Source organism: Acanthochromis polyacanthus, chromosome 16 (assembly GCF_021347895.1).
Source record: "Acanthochromis polyacanthus isolate Apoly-LR-REF ecotype Palm Island chromosome 16, KAUST_Apoly_ChrSc, whole genome shotgun sequence".
Classification (NCBI taxonomy): Eukaryota; Metazoa; Chordata; class Actinopteri; family Pomacentridae; genus Acanthochromis; species Acanthochromis polyacanthus.
Window position 1 is genome coordinate 1,104,028 of NC_067128.1, and position 19,678 is coordinate 1,123,705.

Below are 19,678 nucleotides of genomic sequence, written 5' to 3' on the forward strand. Positions count from 1 at the left end.
TATGAGTTTTTAAATGTTTTATTGTCTTCAGTTGATTTAGTGGGACTTTTTTGGCCGTAATGTCATTTTATGCGTCAGATAAAGTTGATAGAAACGGCAGCGTTTTAAAGGAAGTTCTTCAGTTTTGCAAGAAAATGTTTGACTTTCTCAAGATGCACATCATCCAATTTGGTAATGACCTTCTGAAAAAGTTCTGACAAGTTAGAAGTTGTTTTAGTTCAACAGAGTTTAGACAGAAACTCGTCTGATTTCAAACTGATCTCTACAACAGTTTCAATCCTTTACCGACTGCTAGACTTTAGCTCCGAGTCCTGCTGGAAGACAGATGTCATAAAAAGTTTGTAAATTGTTTTATTCCAGGATGTCATTTTGCCCTCTGCTTTCCAAGGTCTGCTACAGGAAATTGTCTCCGTAGAATGATGCTGCCGCCACCATGCTTATGTGTTGTGATTTTTCAAACCAGATGTTCACTCTGACTGCCAAAAAGTTGCTCTCAGAAGAACCGATAACCACCAGATTTAAGATTTATCACAAAAGTTTGCTACTTTTACTGTATTTAAAGCCAACAAAGGGTCGATTCTACTGGATTTGACGACACCTGATGATGTTTGTGATCGTTATTGACACTAGGGATGTCTGATATTGTCTTTTTCTTGCCAATAACCGATATGCCGATATTGTCCAACTCTTAATTTCCAACTGTGATATGAACCGATATCTGTGGGCTTCTTAACTAATTCTAGGTAACATCACATAACTCCTGTGGTGGAATTAACACGTCATGCCTCATTTTATTGTGATCCCTCATTGGATGCTTTCTTAGATGGAAACATGGTCTGTAAAATAAGAAAACTACTCCAACTGAAGTTCAGCTTCTCGAAAATAACATCCAAAACATCTGGACGTGTAAGGATGCAGTTAGGTGATGCAGTTAGAGCTTTGGTAAGCTAATTTGAAGCAGAATTCTGCAGCTTGAGCTCAGTTTGGAGTGCGAGCTAACGTTAGCCACTAGCCTGCTAGGTAGGTATCAATGCTAGTTTCATCTACAACCTCATCAGAAATCACATCAGGGAGACATTTAGGGGTAAATTTCATTTAAAAGTACACAACATTTAAAAAATCTCATAATAGTTTATATTATCTAAATTAGTAATAGCATTTTAAAATCCTGTAGAAGCTCAGTTGAAATGATTAATGTATCAGGCAGCATTAGCAGCTAACATTAGCCTCGTTAGCTCAGTTCTCACTCTCCCTCCCTCTATGAGTCAGTAAATGCCGGCAAAATCCAGGCATTATTTTATCGGTTTTCATCAAAATATAATCCATAATATACAAATTTCAGCTGAAAATCATTACATGGCAGTGTAAGGCTTGAGTTAAACCCCTAACTCCCTGTAAGTACTGGCAATACTGAAGGTACATGAGGTAAAAATGACATTTATTTTTCTTTAATTGTCTCAAGCAACAGTTCACACTCTCCCTCCCTCTATGAGTCAGTAAATGCCGGCAAAATCCAGGCATTATTTTATCGGTTTTCACGATCGGCAAAAAATACGAGAATGATGTTGACCAATATTAGATTTTATGCTAATATTGGACATCCCTAATCGAAACATCTTAAATAACTAGATCTGGTATGACACATATTATAACAGACATGGAGAGTTACTGAAATATTGCATTTGCTCTGTCATAGCTTAAAATGTTCACAGAAATAGAGCCGAAATCGACCTAAAATCATTGTTCATAAAAATTTCAACATTTCAGGGCTCTGTGTTTTTTTTTTTTTTAAATAAAATATGCACATTTGGTGCAACACACCAAATAATGAACCACATAGACAGATTAATCCATAATGAAAATAGTCATTAGTTGAAGTCTGGTTTGTAATATGACTCATTATTAACAATGTAGCATATGGTACAACTTGTAAAAGTAGAAGATTCACTGTTTTTGGTTTTTTTTGCAGTGCAAAAAAGTATCTTTCTATCTATCTATCTGTCTGTCTGTCTGTCTGTCTGTCCTTGAACTGCATTTTCTAAACCAAACGTACAAACTTTTGCTGAACTTCTACTTGTGGAGCATCTTTACAGAGTTTTATTACTTAAGTTGAGCATCTGAATATGTCTTTCACTCCTGTATTTTTGTCCTTTTACAGCACCACCACCTGTGTTTCTTCTTTTCACTGCTGCATGATGGGAATTCACGTCCCTCCCAGACAGACAGCTGCTGGTCTTCGGTACATTTACCTTCATCCGTAGCATATTAGCGACCGACGAGACCCCCCACTCAGACAGCAAACGGGGCGTTAGGTAGGGGCTCTGATTACTGGCCTAAGCCTGATGTAAACACATGGAGAGCCCGGCTTAATGTGAATCCACTTCATGTTTCTCTGTAGGCGCCCGTGTAGCTCCTTCCCACTGCAAATAAAGCATTACAGCAGCTTTGGCCCTCCACAGCCTAACAAGCCTTGTCAGTCATTAGGCAAAGTATTTACTCGGCTTTGCAATTTCCTATCGGTGCAAACAGCAAGGTGAAAGACCCGGCAGCTGTATGGATGCATGTGAATGTGGTCATGAATGTGAAAGGAGCAGACAGAAGCAGCAGGGAGGAGGACGAGCAGCAGCTTTACGTCAAACTAAACACTTTATTTACCAAACATAAACTCATTGATTTTCTGTACAGCAGGAAAACACAGATCTGAATGACAGCAGCAGCACGGCCCACACAAATCCAAATTAAAAAAATATCAGAATTTACAAACTATATAGAAGTGCTTGTGGAGGGAGGTGGAGTTCAGTGGAAGCAGAACGTCTCCCAGCAGATTTAAATATAAAGTACTACACGTGTTCAAACCCTTAAATATATCAACACCCAAATGAAAAAACACCATAACCTGCCTGTATTTCTGTGATTACAGGACGGTTACAGCTGCTTCCTGTGACTTCATACTATGGAGACGTTGTCCATCGTGCACGCACACCTCTCCACTATCATGTTGGGGAACTCGGCCACCTCGATCTCGGTGTAGTCTCCCTTCTTCACCAGGTACATGATGGGCAGCGGTGCGCTTTCGGACACCGTGCACCGCCGCTCTCCGTAACCGTAGTTGCGTTTCGGCTGTTTGCATCCTCCGGTGCACCTGAAGGCCTGGTAGCCCGCCGGCTCGATGATCCAGTACTGAGTCCAGGTGAGTGAGCGGAAGTTGATGAAGTGCTGTTCTCTGCAGCAGGTGTCTTTGTTCTGGTGGACGTCACAGTCGCCTCGAGAACTGAGGAAAAAACGATGAGGAGAATTGGATGACTATAGATTCTATATGTTAAAGAAGCACTGAGGGGGGTGGGGTGGCCTTGATGAAGATCTAAGGGGCCCTGAATCACTTAGCTGCACCTCTGCTTGCATTACAGTTGTACTTTATAAGCATTTAGTTGTCTTTTTAGTTGGTAAAAACACCTAAATAGAGCACATAGGCTTTCTGTACAGGTTATTTTCTAGTGTCAGCCACTAATTTGCTGCTAATTTATGAGTAAACTAACGCCCCTGTGCCACTCTCAGGTAACAAGCAATTAGAGGGCTAATTGTCACGCTGATACAATATCCTGTATATCAAAAGTTCGCGCCCTTACCCGTACTCTTCGAGGTTGAGTGTGTAGAGGATGAGCTCGGGCTTCCCCAAGGTGTTGTCCGTCTGCTTCTGGGTGGTAAAGCGGACACTCTTGGCCATCTCTGCCGCGTAGCTGCCAGGTCTGTCGCCCTCGATCCACACCTCCAGGTGCATAGGTGTCTTCTGCTGCGTCTTGGACCAATAGTGCACCGCCTGGGTGACATCAAAGCTCTTCCAGCCTGTTTCGTGAATGGGGATCAACCTGTGAACATAATGAGGACGATTAATTAAACGCAGATCTTTCCTGGAGATCAACACGGATGAGTTCTAATTAAGATCCCCCCACTGCGTTCACGGTAATGTGACTGAAACGATCTCTTACCGGGAGTCTATCAGAGATGTCCGGTTGGATCCGTTGGGCAGCACCTCCACCCAGTAGATGCTCACTCTGGCGTTGTTCACGGGCCGGTGGTGCCTCGTCGCCATGGTGAAGCGTTTGGTGTGGGAAGCCTGCTGGTAGAGCTTCAGCTCCGCCATGGTCACCTCGCTGTTTTCCGGGATCCTCGCCTCCATGTCGAACACCATGCGATGCCGGGTGGCATCAGAGTACACGTACTCTCCAGAAATATCTGAACACAAAACATTTCAACAATATGAGTCAATTTTTTTCTGTAAAATAACGTAAAATGGTGATTTGGTGAATCTACTTTGGTGCGTAAAAGTTTCTTTGCGCACCAAGCGTCACAATTACGCACCGGATTGACTGCAAGGTTCAGCTATTATCTATGTCAAAACTATTATCAAATGATTTCATGTAGATTGCATGTTATATTTAGTTAAAAATGGGATGGATTTTTACCTGCATTGCCAGGGATTCCTCGCAGGATGCCCACCAAACTGGGCAAAGATCTGCGTCTTCTGCTGTGGTGCATCTTCAGCATGGACAAGTATTTATTCTTGATATGCGCCGGAATAACCAGATTCTCCAAATCCCTCTTATGGATGTTTGGAACTTCATCCAACCCCAGTTTCTGCAGCAGTGCATCCTTCATATCCTCATGCGTAAAAGCTTTGGCGACTCCGAAGAGAACGGTGCCCAGGAGATAAGCGCGGAGGAAATCCATGAGGAGAAACTTCAGCGTGGCGAACAGCAGGACAGTAGCACAGGTCACCCAAAATACAGAGTCCCTCCCGACTCTCCTCTGGCCTCTTATATTGCTGCGACCCTCCCAGTCGTTCGCACTTTGTTGATGGGGGCAGGGACCCTTATCAGAACAAAGGTGCGACAATATACAGCCCCATCCCGAGCTGGATATTTAAGTGGCCATACTTCAAACAGCAGCAGTTAGACTCGAGTGTCATCTGTATTGTAATTTCTCCATAGTTTCACTAAAACTATGCTTGATGTGGATGTATTATGGGATGTATCTGATGCCAATTAGGATCAAAGTACAGGTGATTAATCAGTCATTTCTCATGTAAAAAGGGCTAAATTAAATGCTTCAGCCTCTTTAAATGTGCAGATTTGCTGATTTTCCTCAGTATTTTCTGTAAATTAGAGGTTTGTGTCATATAAAGGAAGCACTGGGCTGGTGGCACTTTGACATTTAGGAGTTTTTTTTCTGTTTTTTTACAAAACAAGGAAACTACTGGATGCATAATAATGATTTTTAAAAAAGCAGTGTTGGTTGATCTTGATATGGGGCAATATGAAACAGCACATGTATAATTACATTTTCTTCATGCATTTTATGTTTAAATAATGGAAACTTTCTGATAAGGTGCAGCAAATGTTAAAAAAGAATCTCTTTTAGGAGTTTTCCAACCCTTAGAAAGAAGACCTTTTGAGGGAGTAGATGATTTTCTGGCAGGAATGTAACACATTTAATGTAAACAAATATTACCAACTATTCCTTGTAACTGTTTTTTGTCTGACTTTCAGTAAAATCAGGAAATAAGTGATTGATGTGACTTCTGACCACCAGATGTGTTTATTTGATGGAGCTTTAGTGCTTCGTTTCTTTATCTTGACGCTTTAATTTGTCCTGAATTAGACCTCTTTCCTGCTGCACATGTGTCCCAGACAGACATCTCTTGACCCTGTGAACCTGAAGTGGCCTCTCCTCGTCTACACCCTCCTCTCTGCAGTGTGAGCATTCCACCGGACGATGTCAGGCCGGCCGGTCTGGCAGCAGTCTGTCACACTGTGGGCTCATTTCTGTTGTAAAAACAGTTCTGGTGGAAGTTTGGGACTGAAAAGCAGCAGTTTGGTTCTAATGTGTACCCCAGAACTGGGAGGAGGGGAGCAGAGGATCTGATGTTTATTGGGCACTCTGTCAGCCATTCTTGGCCCACTCCAGCAGATTAAAATTATTAGCCAAACAGACAGTTAATCCGGGGGCCGGGGGGGCCGGCGTGGATGTGGATTGGGGCAGGCTCTTCACAGGTTGGTGATTATCTGATTCCATTGCGAGGATTTGCCGTGCCTTTTTTGTCACACAAACATTAGAAGAGGGCTGCTCTCGCCCAGAGGCTTGTGTATTGGGCTGTGTTTGCTCAGAGATGTCAGACAGACTGAAGGGGCTCACAGGAAGAGCAAATGACAGATGACTGCCAGACACGAGCACAGCAGCTACAGAAACAAGGCTAGTTATTAATTAGAGCTCTGATAGCACATGAGGCGTCCATGTGTGGGACAGATGAGGGAGATACTGTCAAATAAGAAGCAAAGTCAGCTGCATGTGATCACAAGCAAGGAACTGGATTCTGGTTTTCTATCAAATCCTGTGCATGCAACATTTTATAGAAAGAAAACTAGTGTTTAGCTGCCATGTATAGCTGTAAATATGTCTTAAATATATGCTTAAATTGATTAAAAGTTCAGACTTACTGACCTTTCTATCCATGGTGGATAGAACTGCGGTGCAACAGAAAAATTAAGGATTTATATCTACCTGCATATGTGCAAAAGTAAATTAGATGTAAGTGTGTGCAGCTGGACTAACTCATGACGAGGAATCTGGAATGCATTTTCCTTTTTGTGTTTTAACGTACATAACTGTAATTTTATTGCAAGAACATGTCAAAATGTGTTGTTTTTGCAGATTTTTATGTCAGAGTATCCTGAAATATGGAGGCCTCTTTTACAATTTAGCTGAAAAATCAGAATCAGAATCTCTTTATTGCAATGTGAATTGAAAGTGAAGTCCTTAAAGTGCAAAATAAAATAAAATAAAACAAATGACAAAATCAAACAAAAAAACACATAAGACCATCGATATCAAAACATTCATCAAAACAATCATAAAATCATCCAATAAAACATTGTGCATATATATTTTCATCAAAAACATTAGTTTTGACTTAATACAGTCTTCAGTTTTAATCATGAGACACTTTATTCTCTGATTTTATTCGTTTAAGTGATGAGGACTGTGGTCATTAATTATGTATTGATCAACTGAGAAAACACTACAAACCAGCCAGCATTTCCCTAAAAGCCTCATTTTCAGACTAGATGTTATAAAAAACCTTAAAACCAGAGTGACACTGTGCGCAGGACAGCCGTGCACGTTGCTGAACCATCATGGCCACAGATTAGCCTGGATCAGTACAAACTGACTTATTTATGATCAGTCCTCTCCCCCACAGGTAAAGGTCCAACAGGCCCATCAGATGGAGGTCAGACATGTAAATTAAGAGCTCATCCATTGTCCAGTCCAGCCAAAGGCCGGTCTGAGTGCTACAGCCCATAATAGCAGCCTCTGCCCCAGCCCCACATTAACAGCCCCTCATTTGGGAAATTAAGATGGCCTTTGTGTGACATTTCTCAGTCTTTCTTCCTTCCCTTTGCCAATCAAAGACGAGCTGCCTGGTTCAAAGCTGCTCCTTTAGGTGCCATTTCTTCTCAATCAAAGGCCAAAGAGCTCCACAATCAACAACTCAGGTGTTAATTAGCATGCAGCTCATTAGCATTCTAAAGCAGTCCAGTTTATGGTCATCCCCTCTGTTTGTGAAGCATGAGGTCCTCTGCTGGCTGTTTGTAGGAGGCTTCTGGGAGATAAATATCACGGTTTTCCATCTGCATTAAGGTATAGCATCTCATTAGAAGGTCTCCATGGAAACAGAGTCAATATTGAACTTGTGCTGGTGGCCGCCATCATCCTCCACTTCCTGACACCTGCTTTATCTCCACACCAAATATTTGGAGGAACCAGGAGATCTAGTTTGCACCTTAATGGACCAAACAGGCTGCTTCTTTTCTTTTCTTTTCTTTTCAAACTTCGTTCCTCAGACGTTCAGGAAGCTCCGTGTCTGCATCAGATCCATCCATCCGGCTGCCAATAATCATCGATCAGTCTGAGACAGAGGAGGAGGGAAAAGAAGGGGCAGATCTGTGCAAAGGACAAAGCAGATCTTACCTCCACGTGCAAACAAACCTCCAGTCTGGTTGCATTTCACACAGCTAATGATGCTCAATCAGCGGCTCTAATCCCAGCGGAGACTTAACCAGATATACAGACACGATTAGTGAGAAATATGTTTACCAAGCTTTGATTAAATCCACCCAGAGGAGACTTTTTGGTGGATTCTGGACCAATACAGTCAGAGTGGATCATTTATGTGGCTGTAAATTCAATAAAACTAAAATATTCTGCAACTTGTGCACGACAGAAATGTGTAAAATCCACTTTAAACCAACCAGGAAAGAGCCTGCAGACAGATGCATGGAGGCACAGTGGACACTAGAGGGCGCTACAGCACAGCAGATACACTTTAAAGCAGCTTTCTGTGTTAGAAACAGTATTTTCAATGTGTAATATTCAGTTACTGTCTTATTTTGATATTTGGATTGTTGTCTCATCCTCCCTCTGATATATTTTTTTATTATTTTTATTTAAATTCATTTCTAAAAGTGTATTTTCAGTCACTGTATTTATTGAGTCCTTCAATTGTGCGGTTGAAATCTTAAATAGCAAGAAAAAAGTTTGAAATCTCTTTTCTCATTCATGTTTAGAATATCTATATATTATATTTTTGCTGAATATATTTCTAACGTTAAGCAGGAAAGCAGCTTCCAGACTTGAATTAATGACGTCAGCAGGGAAGCACAGGTCTACAGAGACCCACTGAGATTAAATAATTCATTAAAATTGATTTATATATAATAAATCATACCATAGGTCACCTCAGGCCACTTCACATAGCGAGACCAAGACCTTCAAATATTAACCCTCATTTATGGGAATCAAAAAATCCCAAAAATCAGCCAAAGAATTCCCCAAATTTCTGAAAAATTGCAAAACCTCCAGGAAGAAAATTCCAATAACTCCTTAAAATTTTCCCTGAAAAGTTTTATTTGAAAAATCCCCCAAATTTGGCTAGAAAATTTTTGTAAATATTTTCAAAAAACGAGTTAAATCTTCCAGAAAAAAAATCCTAAAAATATCTAAAGTGATTCCACATGTATCAGTAAAACTTCCGATATTTTCTTTAAGAACGTAAGAACAAAAGGAACCAAAATCCAGTGAAATTCACTGTGCTTTTAAATGCTGTTTCTGATAAATACTGGAGCCAAAGCAGCCGGCTGAGCTTCAGATTACGGCTGATCACAGTTAAAATCTGTTGTTTTGGACACGTCTAGTATGATGAGCAGCTTTTCTGTCGTTGCATGCAGGAGGAATCACTTATTCTCTGAACTGCTGAAGGTTTCTGCTGGTTTTTAGACCCACTCTGTCTGCTTCATGCTGCTTTGGAGGCTGTGAATCATTAATAGATGAACTCTGATGGACTCAGCTCCTCTAAAGGATTCAGACTGGTAATGACAGGTCAGAGCAGCACACAGGGAACACAGATGACTTTATATGTTGTGTTTTGGTTGCCAAATAGTGCTTACACTTACTGGTATTTAAGGCTTGACTGTCTGTTTCTGTGCAGCGTTATGTGTGATTGATGCATGTTTGCTGTTTTTACTCAGAATAATTGAGAAGAAGGGCAGTTTAGTAACCACTTGTAAAAAGTTTTATTCAGAAATCCACAGAGATGGAAGGATAGCTGACAGGTTTCAGTGTAATAATAAGCAGAAACAGTGGACACAAAATTAAAATACCTGCTCAAAAAATCCTCTAGAGCCGGGCAAAGATAAAACATCTGGCTGAAGTGACAAGAAGAGCCACAGTATTTGTCACATTCATGTTCCACTTCTAGGGCTGCACAGTGTCGTAGTGGTTAGCACTGTCGCCTTGCAGCAAGAAGATCCCCGGTTCAAATCCCGGCCTGGGATCTTTCTGCATGGAGTTTGCATGTTCTCCCTGTGCATGCGTGGGTTTTCTCCGGGTACTCCGGCTTCCTCCCACAGTCCAAAAACATGCTGAGGTTAATTGGTTACTCTAAATTGTCCGTAGGTGTGAATGTGAGTGTGATTGTGTGTCTGTATATGTAGCCCTGTGACAGACTGGTGACCTGTCCAGGGTGTCCCCTGCCTTCACCCGAGTCAGCTGGGATAGACTCCAGCACCCCCCATGACCCTAGTGAGGATAAAGTGGTGAATAGAGAATGGATGGATGGATGTTCCACTTCTGTGTTTATTCCAGAAGAAATGGTCCCAGTGCAGGAGGCTTAGCCTTAATAAGTCCCAGCTGAGCACATGAACTGGTGGATGATATCCTCTCTGATGAGAACGTTTTTTATGAGGCTCAGCTTTTTTAACAATCAATGTGTAAATTATTATATATGTATTTTCTGTGATTTTATTAGCTATCTGTAATTTAACAAAACAGGGAGAAAATCTGGAAAATAAACGGTTACAATGTGCAACTAAAACTTTTTAAAATGTTCTTTTCTTAACTGTTATCTTTATCTTATGATCTTTATTAAAAATAAGTCATTAAAATGATCTGGAAGTATGAACTCGCCTGGAATAAAACATTTATATAGACTCACAATCTGTAACATCATTTTACCACTCTTACTGTCAGTTATTATATATATTAGTTATTATATATATGTATATATGTGTGTGTGTGTCCGGGATGGATGAAGTAGATGTTCTCTGATCTTGTTGAATCTTTCCAGACTCTCCAGCTCCTGGACTGACGCACTCCTCCTCAGCACTGCGTAGCTTCCAGAACACCTCCATGAACTCCTGCAGCAGTTAAAGGGCCAGCTGTTTATTCTGATCTGGAGGAGGAAGAGGTGTCGTCTGCACAAGCAGACAGACAGACAGACAGGCAGACAGACAGGCAGAGAGACAGACAGCCCGCAGTTTCCATTCACAATATTGACAGCCCTCCTCCCTCCTCCCGGCGCCATGATGATGATCTGGGGTTTTGCCTGCAGCAGCAGCGGCAGCAGCCGGAGATGTTACATCAGAAGGAGATGGACCACTGGAGGAGAGGACTGAAGGGCAGGAACCATGGAGGGTTGACGCTGGAAGTGGGGAAAATAGTGACGATAAAAAATAGAAAATAGCATTCTTTAATGACTGAATAAGAGTATTTTATAGTAATGGGAAAAATGATCAGACCACCTTTGATTTCTTCAGTTTCTTGTTCATTTAATGCCTGGTACCACTAAAGGTCCATTTGTTTGGACAAATATAATGAAAACAACTAAAATATATCATAATAGTTTAATTTCAGAGCTGATATCAGACATTTTAATGGTTTTCTTGATAACCAGAATCCCTTCAGTTCTTCCATCAGTAGCTCTGGCATTGTTCTGCCAGAAACAGCTTTTAGGATTTCATGTTTTCTTTTCTGTCTGTTTTAGTCCCATGATCCACCAGGAGTTAGTACTGATTCAGATCCATTGTTTCTGATGTCTCTTCATGCTCTCCACCAGCTACTTTGTTTCTGGGCTTGTGATTCTCCATTTAACGTTTGATGATTTTCCACAGGTTTTCAGTTGGATTTAGATCTGGTGATTGAGCAGCCAAGGCATGGTTCCAATGTTCTGGTTCTCCATCCAGGCTTTAACTGGCCTTGTCTTGTTGGAAAATCCAGTCATTGGAGGCAGGAAAGAGTTTTCCAGCTGATGGAAGAAGACTGTTTTCAAGAGTAGCCCCAAACATGACCTGGTTCATTGACGCTGTTCCACACAGACTGAAACTACCCCAGATGGTCCCTGATCCACCCCCATGTTTTACTGTAGGGGCAGACAGTCTGCTTTGGAGCTTCTCCAGGCTTCCTCCTAACCTGTAAGTTGTCTGGAGTGGACAGCAGCTGAAGACTGGATTCATCCCTGAAGAGAACCGTAGCCCAATCACCAACAGTCCAATCCTTGTGATCCCAGCAGAGAGTAACCGGCTTTCCTCTGCCTTTCCTTGATGAAGGGCTTCTTCCTGCCCTGTAGGACTTCAGACCAGCTTCAACAAGTCGCTTTCCAACTGTCCTTGTCCAAAAAGTCCCATTTCTCCTCAGTGTCCACTCATTTTTTAAGGTCTCTGGAGGTCTGAGGACTATTCTGACAGGAACAGATGAGTGACGGTCATCTGGTGGTAGAAAGACGTTTCCTGACCAGCTAGCAGTTTGGTAGAACCATGCTGGGTTTGTTTTTCTTGGTGTAATGAACGGCTGTCTTGGAGATCTTCAGTTTTTTCTCTACCTGTCTCTCTCTCATGATGGCTGCCTTTGTGGCTTCACATAATTCTTTAGTTTTAGGCGTTATGTGAGAGCTGACAGCTTCTGAGTTGTTCTACAGCTTGAATGTCAGCAGGAAACCACTCTAGACCTTTACATGTGCTGTGCTGCTGATGACATGAAATGACCTCTTATAGACCCTGGAATACAATGAAGCTGAAGCATGTCAGAAAGAACATAAAGTATGATGGAGTCAGCTGCATTTGTTGTTGTGTTCATTGTATTCTTCAGGTAATGTACATATTTAGTGGTACCAGGCATTAAAATGAACAATAAATTGAATAAAACAAGGGTGGTATAGTTATTTTTCCATGACTGTGTAAGAGTTAATAAACAGGGTTTGTAATGGTGAAGCTCAGCGTTTGTTTGTACTGTACAGCGGAGCTCCCATGATGCAGCGCGGGGTTACTGCTGGTGGTGTCTACCGGACGGTCTCCGCTGATTACCGTCTCTGCCTCCGAGCAAAGACGGCAAGAAGCGAGCGACCGGCGGGGGAGGCAGGCAGGCGGTGCAAAGGAGAGGACAGGGGGGGGAATTTAGGCTGTGTCCCGTATTTGGAATAAGCAGGAGCAGAACACAGCTCGTCCTCTTTGACGTGAAACCAGCTCCTCACCGCGTAACCTTCAGGAAGACGGAGGAAAAGGACGCGCATTTTGGGACGGCGAGCTCACTTTGAACTGTTTTGAGAAGAAACTATAAAACAGACATTTCGTTTCTCCGGGACGAAGAATGGGATTGAAAGAACATATCTGCCCGCAGTGAGTTGTGAAAACACGCGGGGGGTATTTTTTTTAAAACACCTATATTGCATGTCAACTCCTGCGGGGAGGGAAAAATCAGGAAAATAAGGGGCGATGAAGGAATTCTGCAGCGGGGAAAAGTAGCGTTAGCTCCCCGGCTAGCTGAGCTAACCTAGCAGGCTGCTAACTAAGCCGAGGAGGGGCGCTGGGGCTTTGTAGCATTGCAGATCTGCCTTCTATTTTTTTTTTTTTTTTTTTTGCTGCAAGAATGGAGAAATATCTACCACAGCAACCACTCAGGGAGGCCTGCTGAACTATTATTGAGCCTCAAACAAGGAGACGAGGTAGGAAACTGCTAGCTAACGTTGCGTTTTCATCCAGAACCGACCGGCCCGGGGCAGAGCCAGGGTCCGGACTTCTCCTCTTATGAGCCCTGGGGGGATCGGTGTTAAAAAATGGGGAAGTGCAGCCCGTCCTACCCACCTCCTACATACTGGATCTGCAGAGGGAGGTCATGAATAGGTGGATTTTAACGCTAAATTAGCCCCCCTCCCAGCAGAAAGTTTGATTATTTTCAAGGTGAGAGAACTTCTAGTGTCTCCTGAGGCCCTCTGAGCTAACTACCGAGGCCGAGGAGGTGCTGTTTTGTTTTTTTCTCGTTTCTTTATTTTATCCATCATCATCATTACTAGTAAGGAGTAAACATGTCTGGAGAGGTGCGTTTGAAGAAGCTGGAGAAGCTGATCCTGGACGGGCCGGTCCAGTCTAACGGCCAGTGTCTGAGCGTGGAGACTCTGCTGGACATCCTGGTGTGTCTCTATGATGAGTGCAACAACTCACCCCTCAGGAGGGAGAAGAACATCCTGGAGTTTCTGGACTGGGGTGAGTGCACTCTGGTGGTTTTATTCCCTCTCCTTCTTCTCTGGTCTTTTTGGTGAGAAGATAAGCTCTGTGTAGTTTGTTTTAAATGTGGAGAAATGGGTTTTTTGTCCAATACGGTCATGTGTAGTGGTGTTAAAAGTGACATGTATAGGGTAATTATGTGTAAATGTGCAGTAGTGCTAAAGGAACATGAGCAGTAGGGATAATGAGATATGTAGTTAACCCTGTAAGACCCCCAAAACAAGCAAAAAATATATAGCAACCCAAATACAGAAAAAGTGAGCTAAAAATAAATAAATAAATAAAATAAATAATAATTATTATAAAATGTATATATGTAGGAACCCAAATATAGAAAAGTGAGCTAAAAATAAATAAAAATAAATAATAATTATTATAATAATGTGTGTATATATAGGAACCCAAATATAGAAAAGCGAACTAAAAATAAATAAATAAATAATAATTATTATAAGAATGTGTATATATAGGAACCAAATATAGAAAAAATGACAAAAAATAAAGCATGTGTATATATATATATATATATATATATATATATATATATATATAAAACGAGAAAAAAAATAAAACTCAATAATAATAATAAATAGAAAAAAAATTGGCAAAAATAAATAAATCAAGCTAAAAACATGTATATATGTAGAATTCCAAATATAGGGTTCGGGTTAGCAAAAATAAATAAATTAATAAAACTAAATAATAATAATAAAATAAAGGAAGCTGAAAAAAAATGTATATAAATCCAAACAGAAAAAATTAGCAAAAATAATCAATAAATAAAACTGTATAATAATAATAATAATAATAATAATAATGAATTAGCAAAACATAAACTAAAAATGTATATATCAAATAATATAATCAAATAATAATTTTAAAATAATAAAAATAAGCTGATGTATTTTTACAACAGTGGGTTTTACAGGGTTAAAGGGAGACCTGTATATTATGTGTAATGTAGACAGGGATATGTGTGATAGTGATGCACAGCGTGGGTCAAAAGTGCCCCATATTCTATTTAACGTGAATCACTTTTGACCCATGTTGTGCATCAAAGGGTGAAGAGAAATGTGCAATGCTATCATGTGCAATAGTGACAGCTGGAAATGTGCAATAAAATGAATATATAATAGTGTCAGAGGGGTATATGTGGTGGAATCTGATGTTGTAGTGACATAAGAAAACAATGTGCAGTCATGATAGAGGGATATGTGCAGCATAATCATGTTTAAATGTTTATTAATTGGTAGCTGTCTTGGTCCTCCAGCTTTTGTTGCTTCTTTGTTCGATTTGGTTAAATTTCTTTATTTTTGATCTGCCATTGGTACTCCAGGTGATGCTCCAATCTGTCGCATTTACGTGGAAATGATCGTTAATAGGACTGTCCCGTTTGAACCATAGTGCTGCTGGTGGTGCAGTGGTCCTCCTTCCACATCACATTCCTTTTATAGTAGTAGCAGGGCTCTCTGCTCACTCTAACCCTCCCTGAAACTCAAAGCACGGCCGCTTTATTCTAATTAAACGTTTTATATGTTTTGGAAAAGCACAATACACGGCAGCTAGAGTTTGGAGGACGTTAGGCAGAGGACACGGTTTATTACCAAAAACAGATATCCTGTAAACGCCGACAATAGGAAGGAGGAGTAACTGGAGACACGGGAGGACATCTGAAGCACTCAGAGTTTGATATGAATCCAGGAAAGATCTAATAAAGATGTCCTCTCCTCCAGGCCACCGTTTATTCATACTAACATGTGCTCTTACATAAAGTGGATTCCTTCCTGTCAGTGCGGCTCGGTTTAGTTTACACGGCTCGTTTGCATGCAGGTTTGTTGTCTTTGGAAGGGCGTGTAGCTGAGAGCTTTGTGCTAATCTTCCTATATTCAGTTTTAAGTTAAGTTACGTGGACGTCTTTAAGTCATTGGTGTTTATCTACAGAACCATTCTGGTTCTGTTCCTTCCTATTTGTCTGTAACAAGGAAACATTTCAGTCATAATCTCTGATATATGGATAAATCTGGAGTCTGTCGTCCCCAGATCTGGACTGGGACAGACAGCCTTTAGGTTTTCTGCAGCTCATGCTTGGAATAAATTACAATCTGAGCTTCAACTTAAATGAGTTTAAAGTTGAGTTTAAAGTCTAGCTGGTCTGTGTGCAAGTTTTAATGATAATTTTATCTGTTAGTGACTGTTTTTTAACCCTGTAGAACCCGCTGTTGGAAAAATACATCAACTTTCTAAACATTTTTTATTGTGTGTGTGTGTGTGTGTGTGTGTGTGTGTGTGTGTGTGTGTGTGTGTGTGTGTGTGTGTGTGTGTGTGTGTGTGTGTGTGTGTGTGTGTGTGTGTGTGTGTGTGTGTGTGTGTGTGTATATATATACTTCTACTTTGTTATTTATGTAATTTACTTTTGTTTTGTTTATTTCTTGCTCACTTTTTCTGTATGTGGCTCTTGCAGGGTTACTGTGATTATGCTCTGTCCTCTTGTAAAACAGATCTCTGATCTCGGCGGAACTAACCGGGTTGAATAAATATTAAGTAGACATTGTACAAAAATCTAAAATAAGTAGCAGCGTTTTTCTTGCCATTGCTGCACAGAAATCAGTTGAGAAGAGCAGTTTTAGGTTAGGACTTTGCAACTTTGAAAAACAACACACAGGAGGACCACACACACACACACACACACACACACACACACACACACACACACACACACACACACACACACACACACCACACACACACACTCCTTCTGTGTGTGTGTGTGTCACATCGGGGTTTGGTTTGTGCATGAAGCAGGAATGTGAACAACTCACCTTTTTATCTGGCGCTGAGGCCCAGCTCGCTGCCGGAGCACGCCTGGCTCGTCTGTTTAAAGCCCTGAAAGAGTGGCAGCAGCAGAGCGGGAGGCAGTTTGTTGCCCTCACAGGCAGAACGTGCTTCTAGACAAATAAATAATGCACAGGGCAACAGGACAGGAAGATACGATGGGAGGAACGTGCTGCTATGCTGGCATCTTTTTGTCTGACTGCGTTTAAACAGGCAGTGTGGAAAACAGACCGAATGGTGGTTAAATCAGTCAAACGGTGGTAAAATCTGGCTGTTAGTTTGGTCTAACCCACCAGCCACCATCTGGACAACCTATTCTGCAGGATAAATGGAGCTGTGCTGGCTGGAAGTGGCTGGGTTTGGTATAAAGAGGTGCTTTCGTGCATGTGTTAAATCCTTTAGGACACCATCCTCGCCTCTTTCTCAGCTGATGTGCAGCCTTTAACTGGCCTGCTGCCATCCCAGTGTGCTGCCCTGGCCTTTAGAGGAGGCCAAGCGGTGACTTCATCCCGACATTTCCCTGTTGACACTAGAAACTCTTTCCCTGAGTCTCACCAGACACAACACACGACGTGCACATGTGTCCAGGCTGTCATAAGCGTGTAGCGTGTTGCTGCTTGTCATCATGTTTTTAGCTGCAGAGTGATCAGGATCGTTCAGACTTATCAGTTAACATCAATGCATTTAACTGACCTGCAGAGTTTGCTTAAACTGAGGGAACTGATTATCCTTACCGGGATTCCCTGATGAACGGAGTCCTTGGAGAGATCTGTGCTCTCTAAAGGACTGCTGTGCTGTGTTTTTATTTAACAGCATGACGCAGCAGAGCACGTGACCCGTCATGACATGGCAAAGAGAGTTAAACTGAAACAGTGTAAGGACGTCATTCTGCACGACTCCGATGCTTAGCAGCATTTACTGTTTTATGAGAAAGAAAGAATATATCGGAGTTTAATCGGCAAAACTCCGGCTGATAAGGATTGTTTTGAAAAGAGCTATAATTGACCGATTTGATCGAGCAGCCAATAAATCCGTCAGGCGCCAGTCGTTATAAACGTACCTGTTGGCTCCGCCCACTCCTGCAACGTTTCCTGGCTGTAGCTCCTCCTGTACGTCACTCATTAGACAGCGGTGAGGACTGATGGAGTCAGAGCTCCATGTTTTGGACAAATGGGGCAAGAACATCTTTTAACAGCATTTACTGTTTTATAAGAAAGTAGGAATATATCAGCAAAACTCCGGCTGATGACAATTATTTAAAAAAAAAAGGGTTATAATCGATCTTACTACAAAATGACAAAGTGACTCTGCAAACAATAACGTCATTGATTGACTGTATGAACCTCCCTTTGCTCTGCAGCCTCAAGTTTAATTTAATAGAACTCTGCAAACTTTTGTCCGTTGAGACACCACGTACATTAATTCAGTAAAGTCAGGTTTCCTCTGTAATTAACAGCTGGGGAACTCCAGACAGATGTTCTCGATGCTTCACCACATGGACTTTAAGGTGGAGAGCAGGAGGAGTTATGGTTTGGGTCTACAGGGACGTTTTAGGATGCAGGAGGAGTTATGGTCTACTGGGATGTTTCTGGATGCAGGAGTTCATGCTGCTTTCCAGCAATGGATGCTTTATGGGTGTGCTGTCCTTCCCTGAAACTAGAAACCAGTCGAGGCTTCCTCCTCCTGATTGACCGATGCTCCTCTGGTGGGCCGTCTGCTCTGGGACTTCAAACCAAACTGACATGGCAGCTTTCTCTTGTGTAGTGAAAATAGTTTAGAATTTTTCAAGATGAAAATCTACCATGCATTTGCTGAATCTGTCTTCATCTCATCTTAAAATCGGCCAGTTTAGAAGTTTTTCCAGAGTCCCCAGAGGTCGTACGTCTGCGAGGACGGTTCTGATTCTCCTAAATTAGCTTTGACTTCGTCTTTATTCAGAGGAGGAGTGGCAGACATATGCACGGTTGTTCCTGTTATTTCTTGATATAAAATGTTGAAAAATGCCCGTCATAAATCTAAGCATGCCAGTGTAACATCTGGAGAGTTTCAGCCAAACATTTTTATTATTCAGTTAAAAGCTGAACAATGTGGGGGTTTGTTTTTGCCATTTTCGTCTTCTCGAACCTACAGAGACGTCCAGTTGAACAATCCTGCTGTTTCTCTACACAGCTTCCAGTTTTCTTTCCTCTAATATTTTATCATTTATCATCAATGCTAATAAAAATATGCTGCATTTCTGACAATGCCATGTGGGGGAATGAGCAGCCTTGGAGGAGGACTAGTGAAGCTTCGTTAGTGGTCGTTATTCCACCGACTGTTACATAAGCGGTAGCAAACAGCTTGGTGAATATTTCTTTTAAAGAGGATAGAATGACGAGCTGCGGTGTGGTGTTAGCGCTGTGATCATGCACATCCACCCGTCAGCAGACCACACCTTATATAGCAGAATTGAGGTCAAGTCTTGTCTTGTCCTCAGAAGTTTTTGGAACTTCACCACTCCCATGTTTTCTTTTTTTTCTTGGTAGAACACGCAGCCAGAGGGTCAAAGGAAACGGCACACCTGTCGCACATGCAGCGCGTTTTCTGCAGAATTTGGACTTTTATTAGGTGAATGTTAATTGCAGTAGTAATATGGTTCCGTGGGAGTGATTGCAGCAGAAACAGATTGATCATAAGCTCTAAACCCAGTTTAGTCGTGCATACAGACAGAATGGTTGAAGATGGGCCCCTTGAAACCTTAGAGCTCTGCAGCTCGTCAGTGATATGGCTTTGTCAGCCGCTCAGAGGCTCAACCTTTCTGCTGCAGCCGTGTTCCCTTTCTTCCTGACAATGTACATGAGCTGCAGAAGAAGACAAACATTTGTATTGGGTTTGCTTTTCTTCTTGTTTGGTGACCTCATTTCAGCTGAAATGGAGAGCCCTACATGACCTGCAGCCACGGGGAAACGAACACGGGAAAG

At 41.7% G+C, this 19,678-nt stretch overlaps 2 protein-coding genes across 2 annotated transcripts in view; one reads left to right on the forward strand and one right to left on the reverse strand.

The window, feature by feature from the left end:
• Positions 1-80: 80 nt before the first annotated feature.
• Positions 81-5,284, reverse strand: lft1 (lefty1). The gene is made up of 4 exons (XM_022204864.2): positions 4,464-5,284; positions 3,987-4,233; positions 3,627-3,866; positions 81-3,271 (listed from the first exon to the last, which is right to left on the reverse strand). The coding sequence occupies exons 1-4, from the start codon at positions 4,726-4,728 to the stop codon at positions 2,947-2,949; spliced, it is 1,077 nt and encodes a 358-aa protein (XP_022060556.1). The 5' UTR covers positions 4,729-5,284; the 3' UTR covers positions 81-2,946.
• Positions 5,285-12,712: 7,428 nt separating this feature from the next.
• cdc42bpab (CDC42 binding protein kinase alpha (DMPK-like) b) overlaps positions 12,713-19,678 on the forward strand; it is a 124,936-nt gene continuing 117,970 nt past the window's right edge. The window contains 1 exon segment of the mRNA XM_051937024.1: positions 12,713-13,865. Within this exon segment, the coding sequence (XP_051792984.1) occupies positions 13,688-13,865 (178 nt within the window). The 5' untranslated portion in view covers positions 12,713-13,687.